The sequence below is a fragment of the Micrasema longulum genome, unplaced genomic scaffold (assembly GCF_059751315.1).
Source record: "Micrasema longulum isolate JH-2025_06_02 unplaced genomic scaffold, ASM5975131v1 h1tg000554l, whole genome shotgun sequence".
Lineage (NCBI taxonomy): Eukaryota > Metazoa > Arthropoda > Insecta > Trichoptera > Brachycentridae > Micrasema > Micrasema longulum.
This window is the reverse complement of record NW_028277750.1, coordinates 246823-274697: the sequence shown is the minus strand read 5'-3', so window position 1 is coordinate 274697 and position 27875 is coordinate 246823. Positions and strand designations below refer to the sequence as shown.

Sequence of the window (27875 nt, the reverse complement as noted above, 5' to 3'; positions counted from 1 at the left end):
GAAGAAAAACAATACGTATCTATAACAAATCACAGTGGAACATCAAATCATCAAGACACTACCGGCAAAATCCTAACACAGATCCTAACATGATCCCTATCGAACTCAGGCGAAACCACATGAGTAAAGCTTGATGGCATGAGTCAGAAAATTATTCTTGCGCAAGATTTTGCGGACTTTCTTGTACATGAATTCTTATGCCAAATCTTAGGCCATTTTCGGTGAAAATGTATCAAATGTGTTTAAAGATTTGTGAATTTGAACACCGACCTGACGATATATAGAAAAATATTTGTATTATGTATAAATGACAGCTTCGTAAACTATCATGTTAAAAACATTTCATTTTCAGGACAGCCAATTAAAGGCATTGTTTATTGTGTTGTAGAACGCAACCCATTACAAATAAATAAATAATCATCTTTAAAATCACAAAAAATATAAATATTCGTGTCTGTAATCAGCTCTCTTGAATTGTCATTTTCAGCATATTAGATGTCAACGTAAGTTGTTTGATTTTTTCCAAACTGAAAAATGAGCACCAAAAGTAAAAAGAAATTGTAAAGGTTTAGGCGTCATTTGAAAGAAAATTTTCTGCTCTACAAGTCATTGCACTTGCTTTTAAGTTACATATATTATTTTATTTGATTACAAGTTTGATTTGATTACAAATGTTGAGATTCGTACATTATGTAAGGCTGAGACAAGCATTATCGACAAAATCAAAGAAAGGAGCTCTGCGCTGGTTTGGGCATGTAGAGCGAGTGGACAGCGAAAGAACGTCTAAGAATATTTACAATGCGAATGTTGATGGATGCAGAAATAGAGGAAGACTGAGAAAGACATGGCATGACCGAATCCGACAGATACTTGAAGATGGACATGTCAAAAGTCGGAATAATCGGCGCGCAGGCATGAGAAGATGTATATGAATGTAGAGGAAGCGTGATCTGTATGCAAAGATAGAGTGATGTGGCGTTCTATCCTCTCTGCCTACCCTTACGGGAAAACGGTGTAATGGTTTTTTGTTGTTGATTACAAGCCTTCAAAATGGAATGTCAAGGAGGCATAAGCGAGCATTTTCAACACCTTCTGTTCGCGGTCAATCGAGAGAGATGTCAAAGCTGCTTGCGATATTTGCGCTGTGTACGGTGAAGATGCCGTGAATTATTAACACCGATAGTAAGTTTACATGGCTGCTATTGATTTATGCATATACTCATTTAATTTTTCAGTTACTGGAATTTATATACTCGCATCGCATTCAATACACATCCTGTTCCTTAGAAGAAAAAATGCCGTATTTTGCGGATGATAAGACGCATCAGAACACGCACCTCAAAATTTATATTGTTTTGGCTGATATAAGACGCATTCCAATGTTTGGTTGAATTTTAAGAGTAAAAAAATGTGTCTATCTGATGTGTTTTATACATTCTCGTTGATAACCAAGTCCTGTATTCTAAAAATTGAATAAGAGCTTCACAAATAATTAAACATTAACTCTTGCATTTCTATATATTTATATAATATTATTTTAGTAGAATCTACTTATTTAAGGATGAATCATCCACAATATACTATGTGCGTAGTACTGACACAAGATGGCGTTGTATTCAAACAGTCACAAAGTTCATCATTTATGGCACAAAATATTATTTCCAATGTGTCGCTTAGTAAAAAAATGTTTTCTTCTAAGGAACAAATGCATAAACCATTTTTGAATAATACAAATTATTTTTTAAATAAATAATGTGAAATTTTCAATACAAAATAGAGATACACACGAAATACAGATATATGAAATAAATATTGCCACAATAGCCTATCTTCAATAGGATGGTTCAGAATAATAAAAAGGAAGAGAGACAAGTATTGGAAATTTGATAATATTCGAGATATAGATACTAAATATACAATATACAGTGTATAACCATCGTAATAAAATTTGCAGAAGAAAGCAGAAAAGAGCAGTCTTAATCGATACCATACAAATTAAAAAATACATACATTTTTTACCATTATTTCAATTTTAAAGCCATCTTTAAGAGGATATGTGGTGGCGAAGTGGTGTGATGAAAAGGTTTGAATATTTTTCCGTCACTCTCGAAGACGCCTCCCTGAATACTGTGCGAAAAAGACAACTGCATATTGGACTGATTTTGCCTAACTAAAATCGAGGTCTCGTATTCCCATTTTCCACACCCCAAAACAACCGATTTAGTTTTTTAAATAGCATCTGAAAGAAGTTTTTTGTGTTCGCACGTTTTGCTTTTTCCGAAAATAGTACCATATTTGTATACCTGACGTAGCGGTCAGCGCGTTTGCCTGCTAATTAGGTTTTTTGTTATTATTATGTTAACTTTATTAAATAACTAATTCAAGGCATGTTTCACTTTATGAAAAATGCTTCTCTCGGCACGGGACACCCCAGTGAGGGAACATTATTCTGTATAAAAAAAAGAATACAAACATTGTAAAAGTATTAATAAAAAAATAATTTTAAATGTAAGAGGTCTCGGGTTCGATTTCCGACATAGTAGACACGAAATATTAAATTAAAAAAGAGTTTTTACACTAGAATATTTCATAGTCCCTGGACTGGCACCTAAAGCGTAAGACTCTTGATACTCCCGTCAGATCTTTATTTCATGAATGCAAAATTACATATGTTACTCTTGTTATTTGTTGAAATCATTAGTACCAATGGCTAACAGAGCCCAAATTTAGACCCTCACGCTCAGCTTTGTGCTGTGACCTCGCAACCCCTCCTCCGCTCGCCACAAACTATTTCCGATAGTCGACGAAACAGGCTATCTAGTCATGGTTTTAGATATTCTGTAATCATGATAGTTTTTGCACACGAGACCCTCGAGAAATATGGATGCTCAAACATGGGCAAATGGCGATTGTTACACAGTAAAAGTTATCATCCTAAACTTGCATTTTCCTTTTTAGAAGTTCTTCATATGCGTTCAAATATCTGTCAAGACTACCCTTCGCTGCCTTTTAGCCCATATTTTATAACGATGATCAACCTGTTAGAATGATTATGTTAAAATTATTGTCAAGGAATACCGTTTTCATAAGAAGAATGTTGGAAGTATTTTAAAAGGGTATTTTATAAAACAATGGTCTAGAATGTCTGAAAAATTCTATAAAAATACACATTTAATTAATGAACACAAAAATAAATCAGAATGAAATACAATGTAAAACCATGAACCGGATTCTGGGACCTGGGGGGGCAATTAGAATTGGAAGGTATGACAGCCATACCTTCGCATGACAGTATAGTTGACATTAATTCCGAGCGATTACGTTTCAAATACCCAGGTATCAGGGGTGTACGGTGAGGTTTTTGATAAGGGAAGCAGTACTAGCTACATAGGCCAAATGTGCACCTATTAGTGACACAGTAATTCGAAGTAAGTGCTTTGAAATCAACTAAAAAGCAATTTTATGCCATAATTTCATCATAAGAGTTATATTTCATACTTTAATATTATAATACCATCATGTCAACCGGTTAAAGTGCTAAATTTGCTGTCAAAATATATGAAAAAGAAACGTGGATTGGTTTGTTAGAATCGCTTCCACATAGATACTAAATATCTCAGTTTGGGCATGCGCGGAGTTGTTGATTCAGTACTAGGCGACCGCTTTAAAGGAACCAAAAGACTAATGCTGTTCCATATTCCAGAATTAGACGGAAAGCAAGTGTATTTTACTTCAGTCTGCGCATGTCGAAAGGTTGCGTGTAGACTTGCAGAAATTTTTTAGGAGTTATTAATTCTCACAACACAACTCCAGAATCCCTTACATTGCAGCTAATGAAATTCCAAATCGATACGTGCTTTCATTAAGTCATCTTAGACGTCAGATGATCAAATTCAACAAATAGGTGGCGCTGAAACTTTACTCCGCATTCAATGCTAAATTAAAATTAAAGTATTTCTCTTTCGTATTTTAAATAAGCCTATAATGATAAATAGTAGCTACTTTGAAATTATTTAAAATTTAAATAAACTCCATTTAAAGCAAAAAGCGCTTGCTTGAACATGGTTTTTATATGACATTTGACAAATCCCAAGATGCCATGCTTAACTTTTCATCTATATCTACCTCGGTATTACTGCCGGCTCTTTCAATATGCCCACACATACTCTCGGAAAAATATAATAATTATGTTTATTTTTCATAGTGACAATATTTTTTCCAAATCTCAAAGGTCATGTGGTCTTACACGTGCCCTCTAATTACTCTGAATTTTCAAACTTCACTGCGAGATGGCGCATCGCTATACTGGCTGTTGAATTTTTTTTCGCCCTCAATAACATTTTAAAATTTACTAATTTCTTTTTCGTATTTTAAACAGGCTTTTAAGAAAAAAAGTAGCCACCTCAAAATGATTAAATATTTAAATAAATCGTCATTAACGCAAAAAGTGCTCGGTGAAACCACATTTTTGTCAATTTTATGCATACCGTACATATCGATGTATTTACCTCAAAACTTGAAGATACTGGGTTTGTAATGTACTTGTATCTTTGTGATCGCTCGGGGGAATTTACCTTCACCGAAGGTATGTCACTTAAGTGCATAGATTTGTGTACCGCGGGGTACGCATTGATGTACATACACCCAAAACCTGAAGATACAGGGTCGGTAGTATATCTTCATAATCACTCGGGATAATTTATCTTCAACTATACCGTCGTGGTAAACATATGACTTCTACCCCCCAGGTCCCTGAAGTATCAAATAAGTTGGTTTATTGTATTGTTGTATGTGCATTGGTAATAAATAAATCAAAATACAATAAAAGTCTACCATTCGTAGAATAACATGATATGGTGTTTTAGGTTAAACCTCATAATCTCTGAAGAAAAATGTAAAATACTCCAGTCATAATTCATAATTCTTTGTATACAATTGCTCTTCAATCTTTCTTCATTACAAAATGTATAATTTTACGAGTAAAAGTCTATGATACATAAATTAACCAACATTGGGAAATATTAAAATGTCTAAAACTACTTATTCAACCATTTTTTTATTTAGGAACACGTGTAATCGATTTTTTTTCTTCTTAATTTATTGCAAATTTCAAATGGAATAAGTCCTTTCTTAACTTAGTATGATAAAAAAAACAATAAAATATTTAAAAAACAAACATAATAATAAATAAAACAATATTAAAAGATGGAATAAAAACCATAAAAACCAGTAATATTCAGATCTTTTTTTCATTTTGACAGATTGGCGGCGGCCATCTTGTGATGAAAATTTTCGACCAATCGCAATAATTTAGTAAATCAGATCTCTCTTGCGATTGGTCGAAACGATTAAAACTAGAGAAAAAAAAAGATAAAATCAAAGAATGTAAAAAATTAAGATTCGTTAGAGTAAAAAAATGTTTTAAAAATTCTAAGTAGAAAAATAATCATTATTGGAAAATTTTCAACAAAACTATTTAAACATAACCATTTTTTTATAATATAATTTAACAACCGACTTAAATTATTAACTAAGGTGTGCTTTTTTCTTTTTTCTACTTATTAGTAATTAGTCAAATGTTTTTCCAACCAAAACACCAACTCAAATTGCAACCAATCGATCAATTTTAATTTTAATTAAAGACCGAAAAATTTGGGCACAAATGGTTTAAAATACCAAACGCATAATGCTTTCCTTGGCTGCCATAAAAAAAAAAATTGTAAATAAAAAAAAAATAAATGTGTGTTTTACAAAAACAGTTAAAAACGGTCTATTCTTTTTTTCATTAGAAGCTTAACCACATTTTGCATTTTGGACTTTAATACATCGATATTATAATTTAAAGATTTTTTTTATTTTATCTTACAGAAAAAGTCATACTATTGAAAAACAAAATTTAAAATTCAAAAGTAAATGTCAACCTTAAAAAATTTAGATTTTCTAATGTTACTGGCAGAAAAAATGACAAAGACCGACGCAAAACGTGGTATGTTCGAAATTGTAAAATAATACATTTGTGTAAAAATAATCTAAGCATAAAACATGAAAGATGTTAATATTTTGACAGTAGTTAGCATTACTTTACGAATCATCGAAACGTTTTTACATTATTTAAGGAATCACTGAAGAGTTTTCACATTACTTTACAGATCATTGAAATATTTATACATCACTTAAGGGATCATTGAAACGTTTTCACATTAGTTTACGTATCATTGAAACATATTTACATTGAATCATTTGGGATCATTGAAATGTTTTTTCAGCATTTAAAGAATAAAACATTTTTACATTATTTAAGGAACCATTGAAACTTTGTTACATTACTTAAGGGATCATTGAAACTTTGTTACATTACTTAAGGGATCATTGAAACTTTGTTACATTACTTAAGGGATCATTGAAACTTTGTTACATTAGTTTACATATCATTGAAACATTTTTACATTAAGTACTTAGGGGATCATTGAAACACTTACACATGATGCAAGGGATCATTGAAACGTTTTTTCAGCATTTAAAGGATCATTTAAATATTTTCACACTATTTTAAGGATCATTGAAAGTTTATACACCACTTTAAAGATTATTGAAATGTTTATACAATATTTTATGAAATGATAATAAAAAAACACAAACAAAATAATTCAGTAAAATGAAAGATTTTTCCGGATAATTCCTAGGGCCTCTGATTGGTTGCTATTTGAGAATATATAAGTAAAATTGTAACTGCATAACATTGCACAACACTAGAGAACTTGTAACGTTAACTTTACATGTGCATATTCAAATTCTGCAAGTAGGTAGATGTCGAGTTGAGTAATCCGATGCGCTGTTTCTGCTTTCGCTGTTCGGTCATCTACAACAACAAAAACAGTGTAATGAGTTTTATGAAGTTCACATCACATTTGTCACAAAGAAAGCCAATTCAATCATTTATTTGATTAAGAAGACATTCCAAAATATTACCCCAGAGATATTCCTACAAATATACAAGACCTATATATTTAGAAGTATTTTAGAAGTATTAAGAAGTTAGTAGCAAACTTTATAGCAGTTTGCACTCACTTAAAAGATTGCAGAATTTCTTGCCATTCAATGTTAAGCAAACATTAGTACAGAGCTTACTTCTCCCACTCCTCGATTATGCAGATGTCTGTTACCCAGATGCTAATTCTGAACTGCTTGATAAGTTGGAACATTAATTCATGATCTCAGTGCGCGCAAAAGAACCGCCCCCAACGAAAGCCGGGAAGCTACCAACCCAGCTAACGGGCGTCTGGGAGAAGTACATTCGCTGTTCGCGAGTGTGACGCATAAAAATTGTCTCTCTTGCTCCCAAATATACCCGTATTATCGAGAGTGAGACGTAAAGAGTTTGCGAGACAATTATATTAGGATTACTCTTTTACTACAAACGCAACATGCGACACATTGGTAAACCTTCTATTGTATTTTTAATCAAATGCTTTTTATGTTCCGATAAGCATTAATTATTTAATAAAAAAAACATTTTTACCGGTACGTAAATGTGTAACGAAGGAATACAGAAAATCTCAACCCATCATTTATTATATTTATGGAGATATTAAAGTTATTAGATACAATGTGTACTGGCTACACATCACCGGGAAGGGAGAGTTAAATGTAAAAACACATTAAACATGTATTATGTACATTTAAACAAATAATAAATTGTTATTCACATTTTTAGTCAATATGTTAACGCACTCTATGCGGAAAAGGTAGTTCCACCCGCACGCCCTACTGGTGTTTATTGACGGGAGGGGTAGAAATTCCCCAGCTCCACTTTAAAGGCAAGAAGGTAGATCTACTTAATTATTTAATCTGAGTGTTATATGGCAATGCTTTAAGATGCTGCTAACACATATCTATGAAAATTAAGATAAGCTCTTGTTTCATTTACGTGCACACATACTCTTGCACATCTCTTACGAGAAACATGAGAGCTTGTGCGTAAGGTGATTTGTTTAGATCAATGAGATGATAAATTATATCTGTCTCCTTTTGCACATTTTTACTAATTAGCAGAAAAGTGACATTTTCGGGTTGTATTTTTTATAACATGGATTGTTGTTTGTTCATCGTTTTGCAAATGCCAATATGGACAAAAACCTACATATTTTTTTATGAACTGTTATAAATATATTTGACTTCTACTCTCATCTCTTATTAGATTATCATAAGCAATGTACGGCAGAGCCAAGAGGCACCACCGTTTACATCTTGGTGCGCCCAGGGCCCAGCCCGTTCTCAGTGAACGATGAAACTATAGTCCTTAAAATATAGCTTGATTAAAATGACAGCTGCCAAACTAATGTCAATAGTGATGGGAAATTACTGATCACTGATCATGTACCAATCAAATCGATCAGTTTTTTTATGCAAACATGAAACTCTGTTTCCGAAAATTGATATAAAAACGCAAAAACAAGCCTTTAATACAATTATTCACCAAAAAATAAGACATTTATACTTTTTTCGTGAACAACAGCTATTTGTTAATAAACTTTTGTACAAGTATTGTATTCAAATAGTGTAGAACAAAGATACGACGGATAATAGTGACGGCGGACTTCAAAAATATTAATACCATCAAAACTCTTTATTGCTCACTAGTTCGACCCCATCTAGAATACGCTTCTCCTATTTGGTCTGCATTCTACAGGACTCATATTGACCATATCGAGTCTGTCCAACACCGTTTTCTAAGAAAAGTGGCATGGTTGCTCGGATTACAAAGGGGTAATTATTCCTATTTTGAAATAGAGCAATCTCTTAATCTGTCTTCATTGGAGAGACGTAGAACTGTGATGGACCTTATATGCATTTTCAAAATACTCAATGCTATAAGTGATTTCCCATCTCTGTTGCAACCAATTTCTTTTCATGTTCCCAACCGTGTTACCAGAACTCAAAATCTGCTATTTATAAAATCTTCTAAGAGCAACTTTGGTTTTTATGGCCCAATGTCCAGAATGTCGATTAGTCAATTCATCACACGACTTGGAATTCTTTGGGATAGATCTTCCGGCTTTTCGTAGATCTCTTCGCGACTAAACAGTGTGGGATGAAGTTGGATTGGCATGGTTTAGCTCAAAGTCTTTGGTCTGTCGTTTTTATGAATATGTTGTATATAATTATTGTTTTGCCCTTGTTCGTCTTTGCTAAATAGTTTTATGTTCTTTTTGTTCAGATTCTTGCATTTATGTTTCTTCATGTAACTGTTGTAATTGGCTTAGGCCGGATATATAATAAATAAATAAATAAATACGTATATTGCGTGGTTAGTAATAATAATTGTTGTTTGAGTTGATTTTCACAGAACCACAGAAAAAATAGTCATTTATAATTATATTACTTACATTACAATGATAGTAGGTACATGTGCTCATGTTTTTTTTTATATTAAAAATTTCTTAATATAACAATAATAAATTGTAAGTATGAAAACTTTAACAGCCTTGCTCTGACTAGTACCGTAATCGTGCGACAGAGACGATGCTCTACAGTGTCAGGTTAGCCGAAATGGCTGACAGTCTCTTTCTAAATGCCGACGTACGATATTTAATGCCGGGTACTGTATTTTGATAGTTTAGCTAGAATAAACAATTTGTGCAAAAAGTGAGTTTTAAAAAATATTGTTACCACCCATTTCCCATTATTGTTATGTCTCATTACGCAAAATTTGTATCAAACTCACCGATGGCGATATTCCACAATTCTCGGGACCCGCGTCTTGTTAAACTTTATTATCGGAATACAAAAACCATCATTAAAATAAAAAAATATCCTGTATTTTGTTTGTTTATTTTTGTCGCGATTGAACATTCTGACGGCAATACCCGAGTACGTGTTACCTGATCTTTGAGGTCAGTCAGCAGGTGCGTGAGGGTGCCGAGCATGGCCTGAGTGTGCTCCAGCTGCCCCTGTAGGGACCGCAGCTCCACCTCTGCAGCCTCTCCCTCGCTGGAGGCCAGGGACGTTGCTCGGAGTCGAGGGAACCACTCCAGATTGCTTGACTGAAATGAGATACAAAAATAATTTAATAATTAAGTAAGAATCTATGTCACCCTACTGATCTGAATAATACCAATTATGACATACGCATACGGTGAAATTTTTATTTTAAATTAATATTTTATTTACAAAAAAATATAGAATAACAACAATAAATACGAGACATTAGGGACGCAGAGAGACGAGGCAAAGCACTGCTTGTTCACGGCTTTTATGCCTCTAGAGTAGTCTTTCACAAAGTGGGCCTTCGAGGAGCGGTATAAAAGCGCACATAAAATTGGGGGGCATTGAGACGTTCTAGAGGGGCGATGGCTGATTAAAAAAAAAGCATTCAAAAGGTACAAATCCCGACCAGTATGGCATTTTTTCATACATCCACCGCTCCCACACTCTCCCCGACAGCGACAAATGCTTTTTTTTAATTTCTTTTAATATGCAAATTGGGCCGAGGGCGAAATAAGTTTGAGAACCTATGGTCTAGAGCAGTGGTCAGCAAACTCATTAGTCAAAAGAGCCAAAGATCAGCAGTTAAACAATTAAAATTTCCTCTGAGAGCCGAATTTCTTAATGTTTTAAACTGTTTCTTCTAATTCCAACGAACCTTAATAATCAAGTACGTGCATAAGCTATAGTCCTTAAAATATGGCTGGATTAGAATAACAGTTGTCAGCAAAAGAGAGGACATTTATTTATTTATTTATTTATTTATTTATTTATTTACGGACAAAGTCCATTATAAACATTACAATTAAAAGAAATTTTTACAAAGGAATAAAAAAATATAAGGAACAGAAATAAGCAGCAAAGACAGATGATAGATTTTTTAGATTAAGTAAAAAGCATAGGCTAACTATACAGATTCTTTAGCTGATTTGTAAAGAAAGACATCCTTACACCATAATAATCAAGATCTTGATGATCGTTCACCCGCCTGATCATTCTGGGCAAAGGCGACTGTGCACCATAATTGGTCCTGTAGTGACCGAGGAAAAGCATTTCACCACTTCTTAGTCTACGGGTGGGAACGTTAAAAAGAATCTTTTGCAAAATTTCAGGGGCATCAATGAGACAGTTCATAATTTTATACATGCAGATTATATCTGCAATGCATCTGCGTTTTTCAAGACTTGATATGCTTAAAAACCTCTCCATATCAGAATATGAATAGTCTCCTCTTTCCAATCCCATCTTCCATGCAATTTTTCCTATAAAACGATGTTGAACTGATTCAAGGCGCTTGATATGAACAGCATAATGAGGGGACCAGATTACAGATGCATATTCAAGAATAGGGCGAACTAAAGAGCAATAAAGTGTTTTAAGTGTAAGCATACTTTGGAAATCAGACGTAGTTCTATTAATAAAGCCTAAAATTTTTAAGGATCTGTTTACTATATTATCAAAGTGTTCCAGAAAAGTTAGTTTATTATCTAGGATCACTCCAAGATCTCTTATAGAGGTGACAATCGAAAGAACTTGGCCATTAAGTTTATAATCAAAAATAAAAGGATGTTTACATTTATGGTATGAAATAATTTTGCATTTATCGATGTTAAGTTCCATGTTATTAGTTTTGCACCAAGTATGAAATGCATTTATGTCTTCTTGGAGTCTGACACAGTCATCAATATTTTTAATTAGCTTAAGTATCTTGTTATCGTCAGCAAAAAGCCAGAATTTTGTAAAAGAAAAAACATTAGCAGCATCATTAACAAACAGATTAAATAGAAGAGGGGCCAAGTGGGCACCCTGTGGTACACCAGAAGTTACTAGGAAGCTATTTGATATGAAGTTATTGATTTTTACACTTTGTTTTCTATGTGAGAGGTAGGATTTTAAAAACGATAAAAAGGGATCTCTAATGCCTACAGCACGAAGTTTAGCACATAAAATGTTGTGATCAACTTTGTCAAAGGCCTTGGAGAAGTCTGTATACAGTACATCAGCTTGAAGATTATTCTCGAACGCTGTAAAAATAGTATCAGTAAAAGAAAGCAAATTGGTCGTCGTTGATTTGGCTGTCCTAAATCCATGCTGCTCCTCAATCAGCACATTTTTAAATATAGGTGTTATTTTTTTTGTAATAATTGATTCGAATAGTTTAGGTACAGGAGATATCATTGAAATGGGTCTATAGTTAGTTACGTTAGATTTATCACCAGATTTGAATATCGGTCTTATTATAGAAATTTTCCAAATATCAGGAAATACACTCGTTGTTAAAGACATATTAAACAGTAAAGACAGAGGCTTGGCAAGACTAGATTTACAATTTGATAGTAGTATTTCAGGAATACCATCTGGACCAATACATTTACCATTACCAAGTTTACTTAGAGCGATTCTGACATCCTCAGCTGACACTTCACAATTATTCAGGTCTACAGTATTAGTATAGCTAAATAAGGAATTAACATTGGAAGAATTATTAACATATACTGAAGAAAAATGCGTTGCAAAAAGATTAGCTATGTCGGAACTTTGTAGTAACATCTAAGGAGTGATTTATATTGACACATGAAAAATCATTAGTATTGTTTTTTTTTTTTAAATTTTAACACCTTTAAAACAAAAAAAAACCTAAAATAAACCTAATTATTAACGACGTTCTTACAAGGTTACATCATTTTGCAAAAATGTTAGAGATGGGACAAATTGATCAATGTTAATTAATCGAATAAAAAATAATTCATTGGTTGTTGTTCATTACAAAAAAAGTATTTTATTTAATAATTGTCTTAAATACACAATAATAGACTTGTTTTTGCGTTTTTATATCAATATTTCGGAAACCGAGTTTCATGTTTGCATGAAAAAACTGATAAAATTTATTTGATCAGTGATCAGTGATCAGTAATTTCCCATCACTAGTGACATTAGTTTGACAGCTATCATTTTAATCAAACTATATTATAGGGTATGCAAAAAATATAATATATATTTTTTTATTTATTTGGATGACCAACAGCTATAATCTTCTTATATACATATATATATATATATATATATATATCAAAACAAATAACAAATAAGCCAATTACAGGTTGTAGCATCACAGTAAGTTAAATAAGATTCTCTAATTTAATGTAAATTCAAAAGAAAAGAAAAATACTACGAATTATTTCGAAATATATGCATATATGTTTGTATATATATATAAGCTAGCGTTTTCATATATTTTTCAGAAAATATGCGTATTTGCTCTTCATTTTAACTAGAAATTCTTTAAATTGGCAATGACAAAAATCTTACGCAAAAATTGTGATGACAATATTGATCACTAAATCGTTTTTTCTGGAAATGTTCGCACATAAAGCGATTCTTGTTGAATGATGCAATGGTAAAGAAGTATTTCATGATTAATTTTTGACTTCAAAATATTTTTTTAAAAACATTTTGCCCTATCTACATCATTGAAACAATTTTATCAAGTTTAATATGACGGTTTTCCATGCATTTAATGACACCATTTGCAATATCCTCGCCACATGCTGGAACTTTCAGCGACAACAATCCTCAAGTTATCCTTTAGAACCGGTGGACGAAATAAATCAAATAAAGGTGAAACTTGCTCTGCGTGAGCCTCGGTCAAGTGGCTAAAGGCTCAAGGCAGTTTGCCGATCTCTGGTCTAGACGTCAGATCAGAGTAAAGTTGTAAATATTTTCATTTTTTTTATTAAATATCATTTGCTTGATGATTTCTTTATCGTAAGAGGTTAAGCGTTACCTTGACCATGGCATAGACATAGCTCTCGGGTCCCGTGAACTCGGTGGGATCCTTGACCCTGATGAGGACTATGAAGTACAGGTAGTGCCACATGTTGTGCTCGTTCAGGGTGTGCTCTTCGAAGGACACTGTCTTGTTGTCGAACGCCGAACGATTCAACCCTAAAATTAATTTATATTTCAAATCCGCCCGAATATTTAACCATCATCATCATTCCCTATCCAAACTTAATGGTGCATAGAGCACTGCATTGGTGGGTAACAATTTATTCAATCAAAATACAATGTGACAGCAGAAAGAGAGGGAGGAAAGTAGAGTTGAAGCTATACAATGTCTTCTCCCTTTTATGTTCTTTTTATTTAATATTCATATTTTTACTTTTTTAGAATTTAATTATTTTCCCCTCTCCTCCTGCATTCATAATAAATTAGTGTGAAATCTGTAATTGGTCTTACTTTTTTTAATTGTTCTTTTGTACCTCATCTTTATATATATATATATTTATCTTTGTGTGATGTCACCGTACTCCTAAACGGCTTAACCTATTTATGTCCGGTTTTCAAAGAAATATAGATCTTTGCGCTGTGCGTGTTCGTAGATATTAAAATCTTTCATCGAATATGTAAAAAAGAAGTTAGGAGCATAAATCTTTTATTCATCAATCTACCAGCGTTGCATTCGAGGAGAATGCATTTGCAAAAAAATTAAAAGATGTTTTGTGTATAAAAAAAAATGTTTTTGTAAGTTTACAAACAGCATTTGTTTTTTATGGATCTCAATCAGATTCTTTCCTTAAATTCCTTATAATTTTACCCATTAATTATTTTTACTGGATTTTTGGTAACACTAAAATAATATTAATTTCAATACATTTTTAAAAATCGTATTCCTCCATAAGTATACCCCTTTGTTGGTGAGGTGACCGGAGTTTGAAAAAATATTTATTTTATGTTTTGGAATTCAACCATAAACAAGTACCTAGATACCTACTTAAATTCATTATTTAAATTTTAACAATCTTTAGCTTTGGAATTTAATCACAAACAAGTACCTAGATACCTACTTAAATTCATTATTTAAATATTAACAATCTTTAGCTTTGGAATTTAATCACAAACAAGTACCTAGGTACCTACTTAAATTCATTATTTAAATATTAACAATCTTTAGCTTTGGAATTTAATCACAAACAAGTACCTAGGTACCTACTTATTAATGAAAGGTCTTTTTCCAAGCTAATAGTAAGAAAGTCAACGTTCGGGCACGACAACATCTGTCAACGTTCGGGCACGACAACATCTGTCGGGTCCGCTAGTATTTATATAAAGACTGTATGATTTCCTTAATAAATAAATAAATAATACAAACAAAAAGGAATGATGATGATTTGGATATATATTTTTCGCAACACTACATACACGAAATACAATTACAGTGGTGAATCACAGCACAGAACACACAGGCTTGAGAAAAATCACATTTCATTTTCATTTTTCCACAGGGAATCGAACCTGAAACCTTTTGTGCGTGAGTCAAGCATCTTAACCCAAAGGCCGCCATAATAAACTTTAAGTTTTCCTGGGTTCTTGTGTCTAATGTTGTTTGCGCTCTTTGCCAACATTTCAAATTGCAAGGCAGCGTCAACCATCAGAGTCGATGTCAATACCGATGACGGACGCTGTCATGTGATCCGAAACATCGGCAAAGAATATGGACGCACCAGAAACACTAAATGTGCATTGTTAAATGGGAAAATGATTCGGTACGCACCACAAATGAAGCAGGTATTCTTGAGTATCAATTCCTTCTGCTGCTTCTCACTCCTGAGGTCGGCGAAGGTGTCGATAATGACACCAAAGATCAGGTTCAGGACGATGATGATGACGATGAAGAAGAACAGAAGGTCGTAGATCACCCTCGCTATATACAGTGGCTCCTGTAACAGAAAACCCGAGGTTGTTCAAATTGCCAGATGGAGATGTCAAAAGGTGAAGGTCACCTTACGTTGTTGCGCAGCTAATACATATTTATTTATATATATATTTTTATTTTATTTATTTATTTAATTTTTGCACCACAACAGGCCAGGAGGCCCAATTAAAGTGGTGAATTACATCACAGAACACCCAGGCTTGAGAAAAATCATATTTAATTTTTGTGTTCTCACCGGGAATCGAACCCGGAACCTTCCGTCTGTGAGTCAAGCGTCTTGACCACTACACCACGGAGGCCGCCGATATACGCCCAATGGGCATTTTTATGGACACATTTATACATAGAAAATTATTATAACAAAATTAGAAAGACTCAATGGTTTATAGTAAACTTTGTGGGAGTGGAAGCGGGAGAGAGGTGTCTATAATTGAATTCGATTCAGTGATCGTTTGAAAGAAGACAACTTGTTATCAAAGAAATCAAGACTGGTATATTTGTTGGCAGACCTAAGAATTCTGGGCATAGGGGAATGAAAACCATAGTTAGTTCTATGGTTATCGGTATCAAAGAGTAAGTTTTGTCTGAGGTTTCTAGTTGGGATATTTAATTTTATTGAGCTCAATAGTTCAGGCGCATCAAAGAGTGAGTTGAGAATTTTAAATAGGACTACATGGTCGGATTTATTTCAACGGTCTTGAAGAGAAGATGTATTCAAGGTAGTTTCTAACTCTTTATACGTATATAGGTCTCCAGATAAGCCCAACCTCCAGCCTATCTTTCTTGAAAATCGATGTTGAACTGATTCAATATTCTTGATGTGAACATCATAATATGGAGACCAGATAACAGAGGAATATGTGTGGGCGAACTAGGGAACAGAAGAGAGTTTTAATATATATATTTTATTATTATTATTAGGAACTGTAGATTTTTAATAAGGTGGTGTTATTTATGTTGCTCACATTAATAAAATGTGTAAACGGAACATTAGTAAAAGATTTTAACCTCCCCACCCACGCTGACTATGTTGCGCAGACCTGTAATGCGTAACTAAGTTGTCAAACTTTATACTGTGTATGCTCGGCTGAGGTAGTTTGGAGAAAAGAAGAAATGCATATTTGCTTTTATATTTTTTCCAATTGATCTGTGGTATTACGATAAACTTATAGTCCTTAAACAATAGCTTGATTAAAATGACAGCTGTCAAACTAATGTCAATAGTGATGGGAAATTACTGATCACTGATCATGTACCGATCAAATCGATTTTATCAGTTTTTTCGTGCAAACATAAAACTCTGTTTCCGAAAATTGATATAAAAACGCAAAAACAAGCCTTTAATACAATTATTCACCAAAAAATAAGACATTTATACTTTTTTCATGAACAACATCAAATGAATTTTTTTTTTTTGATCAATTTGTCCCGTCTCTAACATTTTTGCAAAATGATGTAACCTTGTAAGAACGTCGTTAATAATTAGGTTTATTTTAGTTTTAAAGCTGATTTTATATATTTATGTTGATTTATATGTCAAGCATTGTATTAAAAAAATTAATTAATATGCCAGATATTAATGATTTTTCGTGTGTCAATATAAATCACTCCTTCGACGTTACTACAAAGTTATGTCGTCACTTTTGCTGACAACTGTCATTCTAAATAGGTGTAATGGAGAGTATTTTTCTTTACGTTCCTAATGACTACCTTAGACATAGGCAGCTTAAGCTGTTTTATCTTCCTGCTTGCAGAACCAACCTGCCGATGGTAATGCCAGAATGTCTTTACTCAACTGTCTCTTTGGATATTGACATCTTTCGTGTTACTAAAAGAATGTTCTGAAAGGATAACTTCCTTTTACTCTAATTACTGGCTATTTTTAGTTTACCATTTTATCACATTTAAATTGTACAGTTATTTTTTTATCTTGTGTTATGTATGCCTCGAATATATTATTGTAATATACATAAACGTATTAAATAAATAAATTGAAAAAAACTAGACTCACGCTGCTGGCCGGAGCCCGGAGTATGTCCCCGATCCCCCCGCCATTGCGCAGGCCCTGGTTGAGCGTGGTGAGGATGCACATGAGCAGCGAGTCGCACGAGCGCTCGCGCAGCTCCCCGCCCACGCTGACCATGGTGGGAAGACCGCTAGAGGAACCTCCTCCACCCTCCTCCTCTTTAGACGCCGAACATGATGGCAGAGCCCCTGAACATAGTAACATATATTTTATTTAATTATATATGTATATATATATATGTCGGCCTCGTGATGTAGTGATCAGCGCATTTGCCTACCATGCAAGAGGTCTCAGGTTCGATTCCCGGCATGGTTGACATGAAATATTTATTTAAAAAGAGTCCCTGGACTGGCACTTGAAGCGTAAGACTGATCATCTTACCTGCATGCAACAAAAATAATCAAGATACGCAGCGATTGGTTTACTAATGCAGTGCCTTATGCACCATAAGGTGAGAAAACAGAATGAGTGAGAGAGATATATGGAGGATATAAAAAACGTTTGGCATTCTGTATGTACCTAAGGGACGCAACTGGCTCATTATCAGGCATAGAAGAAACATTGACATTCTATCACTTCTTCACAATATTTTGAATAATTCCATTTCGCCTGTTTATCTGAGAGGTCTTCCAACCTCTATCGCAACATAGGCTATCTCTTTGTTCTAGTAAAGAGAGAACCCTTTTAATACCCATTCACTGCTCTAATTTTTTTACTCGGAACCGAAGTAATATTTTTTTTTTACCTTTTAAATACTTGGCAGCAGGATCATCAGAACACTCTGTATGTTTGGAAGGGGTGGATGCTGCTAAAACAATAAAAAAATGAGTTTAGTTTTAAAAATTGTACCCATCTCACATTACGCTTTCTATCCTTACAAGACAAAAAGGCTTGATTTATTAGCTCCATACGCAGAAAAATATTGATAATAAAATAGGATAGAATTCATTAGTTAAGTAAACCTTGATAAAGAAGCTTGTATAGTTGTGAAAATCGTCGGTAGAAAAAGAAGTGTTTTTTCTTTTATTTACATATTTGTTTTTTATATATTTTTTAAAATTATTATTGTTTTTTATAAAGAGAAATACTTGAGTTCTTATTATTATCTCACATATTAAAATTTTTGGAGCATTTCCTAATGGGAATTTGCTGGAAAAATGGAAATCAAGTTGCGGTAGAGTGGGATTTGAACCTCGGACCTTTGGCCCATGAGTCCACAATACTACCACGGAACCACAACCCGGTTCAAATTATACATCACAGTAGCGGACCCGACATACATTGTTCTGCCTGAACGTTGGCTTGCCTGCTATTAACTTGAAAAAAGACTTTTCATTGAAAAATAGGTACCTTGGTACTTGTTTACGATTGAATTTCGAAACTAAAAATTATTTATATTCAAATATTGAATTTAAGTAGGTACCTAGGTATTTGTTAATGGTTGAATTCCGAAACATAAAATTTTTTATTTTCAAATAAAGAATTCAATTTGCATATGTCAAACTCGGCTCTTCTCACCAACAGGGGTGCACTTTATTCATGAATGCAATTTTCAAAAATGTATTGAATGTCAGTTAATATTATTTTAGTTTTACCAAAAATCCAGTAAAATTAAATAAGTGGGAAGAAATTATAAGGAATTTAAGGAAAAATCTGATTGGGATCCATAAAAAGCGAATGCTGTTTGTAAACATTCAAAAACAAACTTTTTTTAAACACAAAAAAACATCATCCTTTCATTTTTTTGTATGTGCATTCTCGTCGAATGCAACCCTGGTAGGTCGATGAAAAAAGATTTATGCTTTTAACTTTTTTTTACGAAACACGTGCAGCGCAAAGATCTACATTTCGCTGAAAACCGCACGTAAATCGGTTAAGCCGTTTAGAAGGAATTCAGTGACATCACACATACAGAAGAATTATATTTTTAACGATATTATAATGAATAACCACAAAGTGCTTCAAATATAAAATTTTAAATAATGAAATATTTGACCTGTTTCAACTTCGTCTATTTCATCCACGGTGAGAAGGAAATCATCTCGGAAGAACATGAAGCCGACTATGGAGAACATGTACACCAGTATGAGGGCCAGGACCGCAGTCAGCACGATGGACCGGCCGTTGCGGGTCACGGAGCGTATCACATTAAGGAGAGTTTCTTCGCGATACACTACGTCAAAAAGCTGGAAAAAATACTTTTTAATTAGGATTATTTATTTATTTATTAACCGACATTGTCCATGTATACAATTTATAAGGTTTAAATATTACAACAAAATAATAGTTTAAAACATTTTTAAAAAAGAAAGAAGCATTGACAAACATAAGGGACATCGAGACAAGATCTGGACTATTTATTTAGTGCTCGTTTAAATCGTTGTAAACTTGAACCAAAAAAGTCCAGATCTTGTCTTGAGTTAACAATACGACAAAGACGGGTCATTGGAGAATTAAGTCCATAGTTGGTTCTATGCTGATCGATGAACAGTACTTAATTTTTTCTCAACCTACGAGTCGAAATATTGAATTTTACTTGGAATTGATGGAACATCGATTATAACATTTAGTATGCCGAACATTTACATGGAATCAATATTAGTTCTACGTTTTTGTAAACTAGAAATATTTAATAGTGACTATATCAGCATAAGAATAATGACCTCTCTCTAGTCCAAGCATCCACGCTACTTTTTGAAGCAAGCGATGTTGGACTGATTTAATGTAATTTATCTCAATTAATTATTTCAATGTATTTTTAAAAAACAAATGATTGATTTTTCACAACACACGCGTCTAAGAAAAATTTCAGGTGTGCGCTAATCTGACTTTGAGAGAAAGAAGAAATAAGAGAACAGATAATTTATCTTTCATGGAAGGTATGGTCACCGGGTTCTCAACGTCCTGAATGTCGTCGGCAGTTCATGTTAGAACTACGGGACGGGAACCTGACTAGGCAGGATGCACAAGAGCTGCCAACCAACAAAAATTCTGGGTCTTAGTGATGAGTCTACCCTTCAGAATCCAATCCAGAGATTGCAGTGTAATACCGCCTTGTAAACTAATGTTTTATGTCGACCTTCCCAGGGTAATAATTACAATCGTTATCTTCATCGGTACATACCAAGACGGCATACTTACCTTTCCTACTATCTCAATCTTCCTCGGTGTGCTCTACCAACCTGTCGATATGTGTTTTCATTACATCATCTCAGACATCATATGATCAAATTTATTTATTTATCCATATAAAGATACAAATTACAAAAAAATTATAACATATCCCTAACTCTACGAGGCCAAGAGCCCTGTGTTGAGTTGGGGTACAACATAATAGAAAGTGGAAGCATGCATATTATTACAGAATACTACAAATAAAATTATTAAAATTATATATAAATGTTCAAAAACATCTGGACAACACACTCAATAGTACTATATATAAATCTATGCAATGTCTCGCAGCTATCTCCTGCAATGGTCTCTTCCCTTAGACAAAATCCAAACTTATGCACTTCTCCTGAAAATGTTCATCCAGGGTATTGGACATTTTTTGCCAATCAATGCTAAGCAAACATTAGTCCAGAGTTTACTACTCCCCCTCCTTGATTATGCAGATGTCTGTTACCCAGATGCTAATTCTGAACTGCTTGATAAGTTGGAACGATCGCAGAATGTTTGTACACGTTTTATCTTTAATCTTGGCAAATTCAACCACATAACCGAATATCGCACGCAACTACACTGGCTCAGTATCAGGCATAGAAGAAACATTCACATTCTATCACTTCTTCACAATATTTTAAATAATCCCACTTCGCCTGTTTATCTTAGAGAGCTCTTCCAACCTCTATCACAACATGGACTATCTCTTCGCTCTAGTAACGAGAGAACCCTTTCATACTTCTTCATAGCTCTAATTTTCTTGTCTCCTCTTTCACAGTAGTAGCTGCTTGATTGTGGAAGTAGCTCCGCGCCTTCTTTATTTACATTTAAATCAAAATTGAAATGTCACTATCTAAATGTTTGAGTTGTCCTTTCTCCTTCTTTTTTCCATCCTATCACCTCTCCTACATTTTTTCCGGACATACGAAAAAGACTAAGCCTTAAGAAAATTAACTTGAATCACTGTGTTGTCCAGATGTTGTCTGGACATGGTGAGTTTAGGTCAAAACTATATGACCTCGCACTAGTAAGAGATCCTGAATGTACTTGCGGGGAGCCCCGTCAGACGGCTGAACATATCCTATGGCATTGCCCGATTTTAGATACTGAAAGGGAAAACATGCTAAACGGCTTGACAGAGGTGACGAGGCCGATGTGGAATCCAAGCTTATTGGCTAATCCAACTAACGTCAAAGCATTTTTTCATTTTGTGAGCGAATGGGTAGAAAAATGGGAGGAACTGGGTAAAGGCCTACCATGAGTACTAAATCAGTTTAAGATGAAGGGATGCATACTTGGGTACTAGCATTGGTTGTCTGAACTGAACTCTTGTCCGTCTGTGTTGTTTCTGTCCCATAGAAGGGAAATGGTAAATTACAAATTTAAATAGTAGACTAACTCAAGAGAACCACGCGCCGACCATGCTCTAGGACCCGTTTCGTCTGCTTTAAGGTCTGTGAGATTGTTAGGACGATTAAGGTCTTTGCATAGGATTGTTTCTACTGTTGGTATTAGGAAAATGGTTTTTGCGAGGAAATCAGTACTATGAAGAAAAGTAATTTCGCCTGAGTTCGATAGGGATCGTGTTAGGATTTTGCCGGTAGTGTCTTAATGATTTGATGTTCCACTGTGATTTGTTATAGATACGTATTGTTTTTCTTCTGTTGATTGAGTGCATGTTGTATAGGGCAAATTATTCTAATGTTTCCTATATGTATTTGAGTTTCGTGTCGTTTGATTGATTTGTTTGTATTACTACGTTCTTCTTCCTTTCCGAAGCGGGATCTGGAGCGTACGGCCGCGGTCTCAATTTAGAACTAACACTGTATTCCTCCACTGTAATACTGGGAAATTAGAAAAGGGTGATTGTGCTGACCATGTGTATTTGATTGATCACAAACTGACAAAACTGCAGTGAGGGGTACAATGAAAGTTTTTAAAGTTTATTTGTTTTGTTATTTTCGCGGTTTGATTGTAAAGAAATATTAAATTTTCGCTTAATTAGTTTAAAAAAAAAAAAATTGATATTGATATGCGAAACTGAAGAAAGACTCAAGTCTTTATGAACAGTTTCGGGAAAGGGGTGGATGCTTTCATTGTATCACCTCTCCTCTCCTTTCTTCATAGTATAGTGGATTTTTTTAGGTTAATTTTTGTTTTTAATCTTTGTATAAAATTATAAGTGTAAATATTATAGTTTATTTTTGTTTTAAATTGTTATATAAAATTGTATTCTGTTAAAATATATCCATGTACTTGTAATTTTCTCAAACTGAACGGTTTGGGTAGGTAAGAAGAAATTGCCTTAAGGTAATATGCCCGCCCTTATATGCATATAAATTGTATATGTATATAAAGTTGTAAAATAAATAAACAAATTGAACACTCTTGGGACCATGAAAGAGAAACTCTTCCGAGTGAAAGTTGTACAAGTTTTTGGTATTAAATAATTCAAATTACAAGAAAACCTCGTATGAGCGTTCTGCTGGGATCTCCTCTTGTAACCATATGACCAGAAATATGTCAATTCAACCAATAAGTGTAGCCAAAACTTAACTCTGCGTTTAATGCAAAATCAAATTTAAAGTACTTCACTTTAGTACTTCAAAATGTTTTTTTTTTTAAATCTGTATAAACACTCACCAGTACACTGTAGAAAAACGGGTGCACTGATATTCCGCAAAGACAGAATATCATGTACGCCAAGTGGTACAGCAGTTCTCTATCCGTGACAATCTTGTCTATGGATTTGGTCAGCGTGCCCTGGTTCCCCATAATGCTCACAAGATGGACGCCTTTCACCAACACCTGAAAAGTCAATCGTCATTTGAATCATACATTGAGGGCAAAAGGGATGAGTAACTGATGCACATAATATATCCCAACTCAACACAGGGCTCATGGCCTCGCAATAGCGACACGCCAATGGTAGATATCTCTAGTGCCGTAATTATTATTTATTTATTTATACTTTTACAATGTTTGTATTCTTTTTTTATACAGAATAATGTTCCCTCACTGGGGTGTCCCGTGCCGGGGGAAACATTTTACAATAAGTAAAACATGCCATAAATTAGTTATTTAAAAATGTTAACATAATAATAAAATAAAAACGTAATTAATCTTCTTCTTATAGCGCCTTATCAGGGCCCCCCGACGTTGGCAATCACTGCAGAGAAAGCATCTCAGTCCTGCGCTACTCCGCAGCCAGGACAACTGCTTATTGGATGTACTCGCCACAGTGATTCCTGGGAAAAGATGACCAGAGTGGTTTCCCGTTGCCTTCTCTGGTGGATTTTTCTGTCGGGGTTACCTTCCCTTAGCTGGTCGGTTCTAGTTTGGAGGCGCCAGAAACTCGCCTTTCATCCTCTCGTTATTTGCTGTGATCACACCGTTATGGGTGTGATCCCATTGCCCGGGGTTCGTGACGTGGACGCTAACGAGTTGGCCTAGTCAGTAGTGTTGCCAGTGGAATGCAACTGGGCGTTTGCAGCATTTTATAGAATCACACCCTCCAGCAAGATGTGACTCACTGCGACCCTACTGACGGTTCTAACCCCATCAATCTAAATAACCTAATTATCATTAACATAATAAGCAATATAAACTAAAATAATCATAAAAAACAAAACCAATTTATATAGACCTGTGCGCAACCCACCTCCACTATATTTTTGATGTCTTTGCCTTTTTAATGAAGTAAATTATTGGCTTGGCTTTCTTGGCAATAGATGTGATGTGCGCTTCCCAATTTAAATCCATTGATATGATTGTGCCGAGATCTTTTTGACGCTTTACTGGTGTGAGTTGGACACCACCCAAAAGATAAGTATACATGGGGTTGTTTTTGCCTATGAAAAGAACAGTACAGTTTCCAGCATTTAGCGAGATTAGCCAGTTTTTGGTCATGGAATAGTTGTCCAGAGTATAGAAGGTAGTTTGCAAACAGTTTGGTGTCATCTATGACTGACACATGACTGTTTCGAGATCATCAATGTACTGGATGAAGAGGATCGGGCCAAGGACTGATCCTTGCGGACCGAATCCAGGGAGAAAATAAGGGAATATGTTTGTATGAAGAAAAGTCAGACAGCGCATCCTTTTAATCTCTATAGGCCTCAGTAGGCGGGTCGGTGTTACCACGGGCTATGCGACAACACTCACCGTCAGCACTCCGAGGACAGCCAGGGTGGGGCGAGGGCCCGCCGAGAGTATGAGCCTCAGTATGCAGCCGACGGCCAGGGTCCGCACGCCAGAGGCCCTCGGAACTGTGGCCACAAGCCCCCCCGCTCCTAGAGTGATTGCCCACACGGCCAGAGAAAGCCTCGTGTCAATCTCTGGAAAACAAATATAACGGGGTTTTTTTTTGGCACAGGTGAAAAAAATATAGGAAAAATACGGTAGGTTTATACATACCCATAGTCATTCCAAAGGGATAGAAAAAAGCCACAATAACGTTGATTAGTACAGCGAAGTTGAATAGGATATTGCTCCATAGGGACATGTAGGAAGATACCCAGAACAGGAATGGTTGACCTAAAAAAATATATGGTTAAATACTACCTCGTATTAAAATTTATTGTCTTTTTAATCATGTTTTTTCACTATATATATCTTAAAGTAATATAACCTAATAGAGGCACCCATGTGGAGAAAAATCATTCTACGATTACTGACCGCAAAGTTAGCTACAGATTACAGCAATACATGTAGGTACTTGGGTTGAAAACTACGAGCGCAAACCGAAACCGTCCATTACACATTTGTTGTTAAACTAAAAACCAAACCAAAAATTCGGAATGCTTTTGTTCTATGCAATAGAGATTAAAGGCTTCTCTAGAGAATTATTACTATATCTTTAAATGTGTTTTTTCTTTTAACTATGTATTAAAATGTTTTTACTATGTATTTAACAGTTTTTTTTTTTATCGTCGCTGGAAAGGTTTTTTACTCTAAGCGACATCGCAGTTTTAATAATATTTTCAATAAATAGGCGAATACACTTTAAAATATTATTTACAGGGAAACTTCTCTAAAACGAATGAACTATTTGTTTTTCTGTCACTCTCTCACAGATGCCTCCCCGAATGCGGTGCGAAAAAGATAACAGTCTCGTCTTCCCTTTTTCCGCACCCCAAAACTGAGCTGAGTTAGATTTTTTTAGAGAAAGAGTATCGGAAAGAAATTTTCTGTGTTGGCACATTTCGCTTTTTTCATAGTTTCCATATTTGCATACCGTATGTACGAAGACAGCAGATAAAACTTGCGCTTTTGAGAATTTTTGAACGATTCTAGCTCCTATAAAATGCATTTTATCAACAAACAAAAAAGAATAAGAACATGCTAATGGTAGATATCTATAGTACGTAAAAAATCATCGCTCTAGCGCCATAATTGAGGGAAAAATATGTGAATACATTTGTATGAAGAAAAGTTAGATTGCGTTTTCTCTTAAGCATACCGCGCAGTTTCTTCTGCCATTTCATCTCGTGAAACATGTGTGGCGTTCTCTCGAAGAAATCGGCCACCTTAGAGCCCTGGTCGTCCCTCTCCGCTGTGTGTAGAATCTTCCTCTTGGTCTCCCGAGTGAGGTATTCGCAGATCTCGGGGATAGGGAACACTATCTGCTCCAGGGTGCGGTCCTGGCGAACTATCTGGAACATTCCAAATATCTCATTAATTACAACTCTTTGAAAATGTTATCCGAAATTTCGAATTAGATTTTCGAATCTCTTTAATTCTTTCGATAATGAAAATAGTCTGTAGATCGATAAATTTAAAAGAATTACTTCAATTTGTGCCGTGTGCGAAGCGTAGTATGTGAGAGCCTGTCTGTTCTTGGGATCCACTGCTGAGGTTGGCTTTAGGAGAGCTGCCAAGTCCTTGTTGTGTCCGGCCAACTGGTGGCACAGGATGTAGATATTGTGACCGACCTGGAACACAAAAAAATGATATAATATAATGTCAAGCTGATATTAGATAATGCAATAAGTTGTATCATTTCTTCAAATCAACTTAGACTATAATCAAAAACATTTTGTTTAGTAACGTCATACTTGCCTCTTTAGGCGAAACTCCCTGACCAGACTCTCCGTCATCTTCTCCATCTTCTGTGGACACCTCCTGATGGAACGCGCTGCAAGCCACGTCCACCTAAACCCACATCACAATATCAACATCATCTTAAGCCCTTATCCGCACTTGAAGGGGCGTAGGGCACTGCATTGGTAACAGTGGCGTGTGTTCCATATAACCAAAAAAGCAATGCCTACCCTATTATGATAAAAAATATTATATATTTTATACGCAGCAGCGTTGGGAGGATCATTACCGCGCTTCTTCTACAGGTAAAATCACTACACCCAATGCTGGCTGATGCAGCAAACTTCCGTCGTCATCACCAAAGTACTTTTGAAACGACCCAAATTTTTACCGGACACGGAGCTATGAGAAGTTATCTATATAGGTTTAAATTAAGGAATGATGACTATTGTCCATGCGATGATATTTATTCACAGAGTATCGAACATCTGTTATTTCAGTGCCCATTTTTCAATTTACAACGCCATAATTTTGAAGCGGAATGCAGGAAAGATGGAATATCCTTAACAGACATCCACACTGTCATTAAAAGTAGTTATCACGCGCCATTGTTCTTGGACTTTGCAACAATGGTGATTGGACTCATAAAGGTAATAAACCAAAATCAGTGATCGAACATCCCATTTCCAAGACAAATAAAAACTATTTTTTCCGAGTACCTTAGCCTTGTACATGACACGTAGGGCTACTGGGGTTCAAATATATATATATATATATATATATATATATATATATATATATATATATATAAAATATTAATAATATCAAAAACTTAAATATTTTTAAATTCTACATCAGACCAACTCTCGAATACGAGCTTCAGATATGGAATACTTCTTTTGTTAAGGGTGTAAACATGTCATTAAGCCACAAAGCTGTCGC

The 27875-nt window shown here is 34.6% G+C and overlaps 1 protein-coding gene across 3 annotated transcripts in view; it reads right to left on the bottom strand.

Moving 5' to 3' along the window:
* Window positions 1–5568: 5568 nt before the first annotated feature.
* The window catches only part of Itpr (Inositol 1,4,5,-trisphosphate receptor), a 151510-nt gene continuing 129203 nt past the window's right edge, over window positions 5569–27875 (bottom strand). For 2 of the 3 annotated variants that reach the window (XM_088228019.1, XM_088228021.1), the window contains exons 48-60: window positions 26952–27044; window positions 26681–26824; window positions 26353–26545; window positions 25308–25427; window positions 25056–25228; window positions 23535–23699; window positions 19723–19912; window positions 18472–18534; window positions 17712–17914; window positions 15539–15704; window positions 13769–13929; window positions 9882–10043; window positions 5569–6859 (exon numbers count right to left, since the gene is read on the bottom strand). In XM_088228019.1, the coding sequence (XP_088084145.1) occupies window positions 6773–6859; window positions 9882–10043; window positions 13769–13929; window positions 15539–15704; window positions 17712–17914; window positions 18472–18534; window positions 19723–19912; window positions 23535–23699; window positions 25056–25228; window positions 25308–25427; window positions 26353–26545; window positions 26681–26824; window positions 26952–27044 (1920 nt within the window). In that variant the 3' untranslated portion in view covers window positions 5569–6772. The remainder of the gene's footprint in view (window positions 6860–9881; window positions 10044–13768; window positions 13930–15538; window positions 15705–17711; window positions 17915–18471; window positions 18535–19722; window positions 19913–23534; window positions 23700–25055; window positions 25229–25307; window positions 25428–26352; window positions 26546–26680; window positions 26825–26951; window positions 27045–27875) is intronic. The other variant, XM_088228020.1, reaches the window with a different exon arrangement.